This window comes from Poecilia latipinna, unplaced genomic scaffold (genome assembly GCF_001443285.1).
Source record: "Poecilia latipinna isolate Pla-1442-1.1 unplaced genomic scaffold, P_latipinna-1.0 Scaffold1879, whole genome shotgun sequence".
In the NCBI taxonomy this organism is placed as follows: domain Eukaryota; kingdom Metazoa; phylum Chordata; class Actinopteri; order Cyprinodontiformes; family Poeciliidae; genus Poecilia; species Poecilia latipinna.
Genome location: NW_015114495.1, coordinates 41972 through 50214, shown reverse-complemented (window position 1 = coordinate 50214; position 8243 = coordinate 41972). Strand labels below are relative to the sequence as shown.

The following is an 8243-nucleotide window of genomic DNA, read 5'->3' as shown; positions in this document are numbered from 1 at the left end:
TTTTTTGAAAACCTGATTTTATTATTTTTCTTAGCAGCATTGTAACTGTCACAATCGTTCTCGCTAACAGCGTCACGGTGAAGCGCTCCAACAAGGAACGAACCATTTCAAGCAGATCCAAGGGGGTTCAGGGCAAATATGGATGATTGTTTTTTGACCTCGAAGTGGGAACATAAATTTTTTACTGCTAAAAACAATCTTTAAAAAACACAACATGATTAAATTTGTAATTGACATGGCCCCCTTTTTTTAATTTCTATGAACAAAAAATAAAAACAAAAACAAATTGCGGTGGCCCCCCTGTTGGTCAGGGCCCATAGAATTGTCATCACTTTTCTACCCTCAATCTTAAACCAAAGTTTGTTCAATATTTAAACATTTTCTCAGCATCACAATCTTCTCTTGATGAACAAATGTGTCACAGGTTTATTTATTTATTTATTTATTTATTTATTTATTTATTTATTTTTGCAACAGATTAAGCATAAATTATGACAAGGTCTGAAGCATTCCTAGTGATTCTTGCCATCTCTAGCACAACCTCTGATATGCATACATCATATGTACATTATATATATTTATGTATCTATACATTTAACAAAAATATAAATGCCTCATGTCAAATACAAGAGTTTTATGAACATTTGGGTCACGCAATATATAGAGAAACTCAAACTATATTTTCAGTAATTACTGATCTTCATATCGGTACTGATAACATTGTGGTTTGGCCATTTGTAGCTGATTGACAGTCCTTTGAACATGAAGGGGTCAGGCTGAGGAATTTGATCTTGACCAAGTTGGTTTCTCCTAGGCGGTTATGGACAGTCTGAGGTGTGATGTTCTGTTGTGCAGACCAACAGTCTATCAGCTGTGTGTGTCGCTGGTCAAAGCCGATCCCACAGATGAACAAGTCATATGTGGCGATCTGGTGCTGGAGTGGCCGACGAGGATGAGGTCAACTTGCAGTAGCGCCAGTCTGTTGGAAACTCTTAAATGGCCTATGGTCCAATAATGGACATCGAGTCATGCAGCTACTGCTCTGGTGGACATCCCTGTATCCAACATGCCAATGGCACGATCCCTTTTAACCTGAGACATCTGAGGAAAAATGACTTGTGACAGAATTTAACATATTGGGGTGGCCTTTTATTGACCCCAGTCCAAGGATTGTCCCGTTGTTGTTAATTTTGTCTTATGGATGAGGCACTGGGCATGCCTCATCCATGCACTCAGTAATAAAAACCACTCAGTAATTGTGATAATTGAATAATTGTCACTGACAGGAAGTTGGATTAAAAATTATACACAAATCAAGAGAAATATTACTTTTGTACAATAAAATGTCATCAAAAGCTCATTTGTTAACTCCACATGGTAACAATATTTGACATGGGGCGTTTATATTTTTGTTCAGTAAATATAGATATAGGAATAAATTGCTGTATATAAAATTATTTTAACAAGTCTAACGATGAATAAAACATTCACATTTGATCGAAGGTGGTTTTCTATCTTGCCTGTGTTGATTATTTCCTCCATGTTGTTCTTCAGATCCTCATCCAGCAGCGTCTCTCTCAGTGAGTCCTGACAGAGAGCAACACTTCACCTCTGAGTCTGTGACTCTGAACTGTGGAGGAAACTCTGCTGAGTGGAGAGTGATGGAGTTTAGAGAAAACTATGATGGGTTGATAAGTTATTGGAATGAATATGATGAAATAATCTCTGGTCACCAGTTATCAGATTGCTCCAACTCATGGGAAATGACTGGATCCTCATGTACCATTAACAGTGACCGATCCTTTAAAGCAGTGTACTGGTGTGAGTCTGGATCAGGAGAGTTCAGCAATGCAGTCAACATCAATATATATGGTATGTTAATATACATGTTATTTCATTAATCACATGAGTTTTGCAGTTTATCACAATCTGAATTTAAACAGACCAGTTTTCTTTTTGTGCACATTTAATGTAAATTAGTTCTTATAAAAAGCTTCAGTCATCCATCAGAATCAGGCGGGTCAAAATTTCAGATTCAAAATGACATTTTTTGTGCATTTTTGTTCTGCTCCATAAAGTCTTCGTTGCTGTTTCAGCAGCTACTACACATGTCAACGTAGAGTTACTGTGTAGCTTATTAAAATTTATGTAAAACTGTGTTTTCACAAATACCCCTTATTTTAGTGCTTAAACAAAGGTGGACAAGTTAAAATGTAAAACATCTATGATAGAAATAACATGTTCTGTTTATTCTATATAGCCTGTTCTACAGTAATTGTCTCCAGCAGCTGATTTCTGACTAAAGCTTCATTTTCTGTCTGGTTTCCAGATGAAGATCTTCTCCTGGTGAGCCCCGTCCATCCTGTGACTGAAGGAGCTTCTGTTACTCTGAGCTGCAGACTGAGAGGAGAAAACAAACTTTCTGATGTGATTTTCTATCATAATGACAAACTGATCCAAAATGACGGCAGAGGAGAGCTGAAGATCTCTGCAGTGTCTCAGTCAGATGAAGGTTTCTACAAGTGTGAACATTCAGGAGAAGTTTCAACTCAGAGCTGGATGGGAGTTAAAGGTGGAGACTTTAATACATTTATCTTATGCAATGATTGTTTTTGTGTTTGTGTCAGGGACCAAACGGTACAGAATGGAGAACACAGGTGTTGAATTAAAAAAGTGATTTTTTTATTTAGCCCCATAATATAAAAAATGATTAACATAACAGCAATTAGACATGCATGCCAATAAGAGAGGTTGACTCAAATGATTAAACTCAAAGATATAACTGACAAAACCCTCAAACTGACATGAGACAAACTAACTGACCTCCTAAATTACGCATTAGGTCACTAAAATACTGGTTTAGCTAAACCACATGGACACAATATGGGAAAACAAAATGGCTGCCACATGACAATTAACACAAAACAATGAAATGAATCCCAAAACACCCCCACCCAGCTCGAAGCATGTGGATCAGTCCAGTGAGGCCATCAGCTGTTCTTCAGGAAGCTCAGTCCTCTGCCAGGCCTTTTGCCCTCCAGGCAGGAGGAGTTTGAGGTAACTCCAAGAAATTAGTATTAATATGACATAAAACTGAATTTTGATCTTGCAGTGTCAATATATGTGTACTCCATATAAACATTGTAAGGTGTTATAGAATAATAAAGAAATATTATATAATAAGGAATATTTAAGGTAATAACCACAAAGTAAATTAAAGTGAAATCAAATTATGATGAGGTGTGGACCTTACCCTGCGCGGCTCGCCATCACAGTTTGTTCATTTATTTGTTCTGTGTGCTATAATAGTCACAGGTAACAATCTTTATTGATCTCTAAACACAGCTCCGTCCGGACCTGGAAGCTCGTCTTCCCCCGTCATTGGATCAGTGATTGGATTCATCGTTCTCATTCTCCTGCTGCTGCTGCTCTATTACTTCATAAAGTCAAAATGTGAGGGCGTCTCCTTCTGACTCGGCCATATTTCTACCAGAGCACATCAACGTCATAAACATGCAAAAACAATTTTCATCAAAAATATTTTTAAATCTTCTTTTGTGATCAAGGTGGTGATTCACAGCAGCCAGTCGGTCAGGACCAGGCTTTACCTCTGCAGTGAGTTCACTCCTCCCTCCTACAAAGGTGATGTTTGCAGAAATTCGTCCTGCTACTCTCCAGTGGGTTCGGTCGTGAACGCATAAGCAGTTTATTGAATGAAGTTCTCAGAGTGTGGTTGATGGCCAAAGCATTTTTTTTGCAGATAACAAATCGGACTAAACTGTTATTTCTTTCGGAAACTTTTTGTCTAAATTTGACAAGATAATTTGGAAACAAGAAAAGAAAAATACAACTTCAAAAGACACAAACTCTAAAATTTCACCCAGAGATTTATACTACACAAAGTCTCTATGATAGAGCCCTTACACATGGGAAAAATTTAGGAATTTTTAATTTTGATTTGGCAACTTGCACATTTTCTAACTGTTTTATTATATTTTGTCAGTGTACAAACTTGCTTTGGTTACTTATTCCAAGTTGAAGCTAAATGAACCTGCTATATGTTCCTTTTTAACTCTGCTTTAGCTGTGTAATGTCTTTTTCTTTTTGGTCCAGGGAGAGAAGTTCATCATCACCATGACAAGAAAACCCCAGATGGATCTCCATAGTAACCATGAGACCAAATCTGGTGCATTATTTGAGGTTCACCTGTAAAATCTCTTTTAGTCGTGTACAGACAAAGATTACTTTTTTTTTTTTTTTTTTTACATTTTATCATTTGATTTGCATTGAACCAATTCATACATATTATGGTATAGGGATGAATTCTGGATGGTGTTTTCTGTAATTTCATGCTATCTTTCCTTTAATCTGCTGCAAATTCATCAGCTGCATTTCCATAAACCATGAATTTGAATTACAAAAATAAATTTGATAACAGAAACACAATTTCCAAAGAGAACTTTTTCGATGAAAGATTTTGTGCAAAGAAATTGATGTTTTTCCCAAAACCAAAGCCCTGCCCTGCTCCGCTCCCGTCAGTCACACAGCCTGGATGATTTCAGCTTGACTCACTCTGCGGTCACAACATGCGACAAAGTGGAGCCGGAAGATGTTAAACGAAAAGCTAAAAACAATTACAACTGCTATTTCAAATTATGGTCTGTAGACAAAAGCAGTAAAATCTGAATTAAAATAATATTTAGGGTTTGTTTTGGGCTCGAGACTCTAATGAAAAATAATTAGTTAGATCAGATCAGGCTTGGAAACAATGTCTGCGGCCTAGAAAACTCGACCCGACCCAACCTGGTCGGGTCGGGTTTTCTAGGCCTCTACTTCCTGGTTGGATTTTTTTGCCGATCTTGTGGTTTCCCATGTTTTTAGTGAAAACATATCTCAGTCAAACTATTCATCTTTTATCAGTGTTCAAGAATTACTGACTTAAAACAAGCTCCTCTCTCTTCAGGAAAAGTTACTCCTGAGTTAGTTGTGGCTCATTTAAAGTGTTAAGATATTTGCTCTGGAAACTGAATAAATATACTTGGTAAGATTTTCTTTTTTGTCTGCAGTGCCATTTTTTTGTTGCTCATCTGTTTGGCTGCTGTTTTGGTTTGCTATCTTGGATCATCATCTTCTAATTTAGTTTTTGAGTTTCCTTTTATATTTTTTTAAAGTAAAATTGTTGATTGTTTTCCTTTTTTTTATTTTTTATCATGTACCTGCCTCCCATTTGGGTCTTGCTCTGCACTGTTGTATGTCTGATTTGCTTTCATGTAATAAAAGATGTTCTGATTTTTATAGTGACTCCGTTTCCGTATTGTTTGGTTCTTTGGTTGCATGTGTAACACGAACCAAGACAGTAGATTCACCACAGGTCAATCATAAGAACAGGAACACAGAGAGGTGAACTCGAGTGAAAACGTTTGCATCACATGACATCACAGGCCAATAAGATGAGTGCGTGCGCAAATGTCACTTCATTAGAAAGAGGAACTGAAGAATTTTCTAGTAAACTTTTAGATTATGACATTAAATTTTTGAAGACTAAAAAAAGCCCCAAACCCATTTTTTTGTATAAACTGATTGCTGCTCAAACAACATCTCTTCTTCCTTCCTCAGTGTTATTCTTAAACAGCAGGTTTTCCTGGAGGGAAAGAAAAAAAACAGGGAAGAAAAGCCTGATGTGGTTTTCACTTCCACACCAGGGAAAACCTCAGAACATTTAGTGTTTTCCTGTTTATCTTGTCATGGAGTCACCTTCATACAGAACCTGAAATAACCCTTATTTACATCTCATTTGACTTTTACCCCAAGTTCTTTTCTTTCTCTTTTTTTTTTTTTTTTTTTTTGTATAGGTAAATGTGATGGACTAAGTTAAAAACAGGAGTCACAGGAAATGTTGGAAAAATATTTTTTTATTTTATTTTAACCCAAAGATTTATAAATGACAAAAAGATAATCTGAGTTCATAAAAGAGGCCAAAGAAACAAAACTGAACTCAGACAAAAAAAAAAAAAAAAAAATGCCAACACACTGGCTGCACAAGCAAACATAACTGACCCAAATGACCCACAGGGGTTTATATGGCTGATCAGAACAATTTAGACACAGTAGGAGAAGCTAAACAGAATACAATTACTAACAAATAACAGTACAGCTACGTTTGGCTAAACTAAACACCCTAAAATGAAAATAAAAAAAATATTAAACTCTAAATACAAATATTTACTTAAATACAAAATATCTTTCTAAACAAAGAAACTACAAATCCCCCCTGCCAGCAGGAACTTGTGGTGCAGTCCAATCAGCATTTAAGCCTGCTGAGCCCTGAACCCCGTCTTTTGTCTGGCAGGTAAGTAACAGCAAGAAAACAAACAAGAGTTAATCTTAACACAAAATTAACTTTAAGTTGATATAAATACATGTGTTAACTAAATGTGCACGCTAACAAATAGAACAAATGTATCCAAATCAACTATTAAATGTTTTTTGTAGAAACTAAAGTGTGAAGAAATAAATTGTGCACAGAAAGAGTGTCCGACTTTAGAGTGTGTATCCTGGATGTCGTGTGAGCGTTCTGTTCAGCATTGATGTCAGTGTTTGAATATGAAAATACTAAAGATCTTTATCTGTCACGAAATCCAAGGACTTGTTTAGTTGTTGTGAAATGAAACCACTTTTAAGAATATTTTCAGGATGCAGCGATATGCCTGGCAGGTATTTGAAGGGGGAAAAAAGAACATCATTGGGATTTTTTTTTTTTTTTTTTCATTTTTAAGGGAATATTTTTTAGCCATGAGGATTAGACAATCCCTCCTGCTCAAATGAATAAACTAAACCACCTCAGATTAGGTCATCCTATTATTTCCCCTTAATGAGAGTCTTATGTAGATAATATATAATGAATAATACCTTAATAGATAGGATATATAGCTTCAATTTCTCAATTAGAATTTTGGTTTTCCACATATTTATGGGCCTTCATAAATATGTGGGAGTCATATCCATCAGTTTGTAGAGCAGCCCTGCTTCCTGAATCGTTTATTGGAAGTAAAATGCTAGTCTGGAACGGTAAGATAGCTGAAGATGCAGAGCTTTGTGTTTATGGCCTTATAAATATTTCATAGTGAGATAAACGGTCAGCAGTTCAGTCCTCCATGTTTGCTGAAACTGTATTAAACTAATTTGTATGTTTTCAGTTAAATGTAAAGGTAAAATCAACAGAACAGTTGTGCATCTAAACCGCATATTTTTGGGTGAGCTTTGACATGTCACATGATTCTGCTAATGCATTTCTTCATATGACCTGTTGATGAATTTGTTTGAGGGCTTTAGATGCAATGATGCATCCTGCTTCTTTTTGAATAAGGGTGAAATTTTTTCCAATATTTTACTGACATAATGCAAGTTTCTTATATTTTGTCCAGGGTTGTCAAAAACCATCCAGGAGGCTAAAATCTGGACGCCCAGGTCTAATGATAACTGGTTAGACGTTTTTATACACAGCAAATGTTCTACTTGATTTACTTAAAACAGATGAAATTAAACTTCTCAGTATCCTTTTTTTTCCTCCACTGATGTTCTCCTCCCGTCTCCATGGCTCCAGACATGTCACAGTCGTCCATCGGTTCACCTTTGGCCCAGTTCTTATATCTGACCACCTCGTTACTGACCCAGAACCAGAAATCCAGAGTGCAGGCATAACGCAGACCCATCCAGACATAATCAGTCGATGCCTCCTTGACTTTCTCCTGGATCCATCTCTGGTCATCCATGTTGGTGATGGTGACCAGGTCATCATGATGATCTCTGCAGTAGTACAAGGCGTCCTCCCAGGTTTTATTTTCTTTGATCAGGATCACTTTATCTGTCAGACATTCACAGCACAGAAAAAACAATTAATGTCTTATGTTTAAGGCTGTTATTTATAAATAAGAATAATGAAATACAGCATGGAAAAACTGAAATGTATCTGTGACTTGACAGAACATTTTGGAATTTGAAGTGTTTTGTACATTCATGACTTGATTTATATTTTCAATTTTTTCAAAATACAAATTTGAAAATGCATATTGTCAGATGAATAATTTAAACTGTCTTTTGCCACTGAGTACTAAATCTTTTATTGTGAGAATATGTATTAGGACAACTCACCATCATAACAGATGAAGGGTTTTCTTTCACCACAGTTCTCATTCTTCCATCTGCCTCCATCATCAAACACAGTCAAGGCACATTGACCACTG

General features: G+C 36.3%; 2 protein-coding genes across 2 annotated transcripts in view; one reads left to right on the top strand and one right to left on the bottom strand.

Moving 5' to 3' along the window:
- The window catches only part of LOC106934899 (low affinity immunoglobulin gamma Fc region receptor III-like), a 33395-nt gene extending 28185 nt beyond the window's left edge, over positions 1 to 5210 (top strand). The window contains exons 5-8 of the mRNA XM_015015060.1: positions 2330 to 2572; positions 3346 to 3453; positions 3567 to 3642; positions 4114 to 5210. Of these exons, the coding sequence (XP_014870546.1) occupies positions 2330 to 2572; positions 3346 to 3453; positions 3567 to 3619 (404 nt within the window). The 3' untranslated portion in view covers positions 3620 to 3642; positions 4114 to 5210. The remainder of the gene's footprint in view (positions 1 to 2329; positions 2573 to 3345; positions 3454 to 3566; positions 3643 to 4113) is intronic.
- Positions 5211 to 6119: 909 nt separating this feature from the next.
- The window catches only part of LOC106934896 (macrophage mannose receptor 1-like), a 12084-nt gene continuing 9960 nt past the window's right edge, over positions 6120 to 8243 (bottom strand). The window contains exons 5-6 of the mRNA XM_015015057.1: positions 8152 to 8240; positions 6120 to 7864 (exon numbers count right to left, since the gene is read on the bottom strand). Coding sequence (XP_014870543.1) covers positions 7521 to 7864; positions 8152 to 8240 — 433 coding nt within the window. The 3' untranslated portion in view covers positions 6120 to 7520. The remainder of the gene's footprint in view (positions 7865 to 8151; positions 8241 to 8243) is intronic.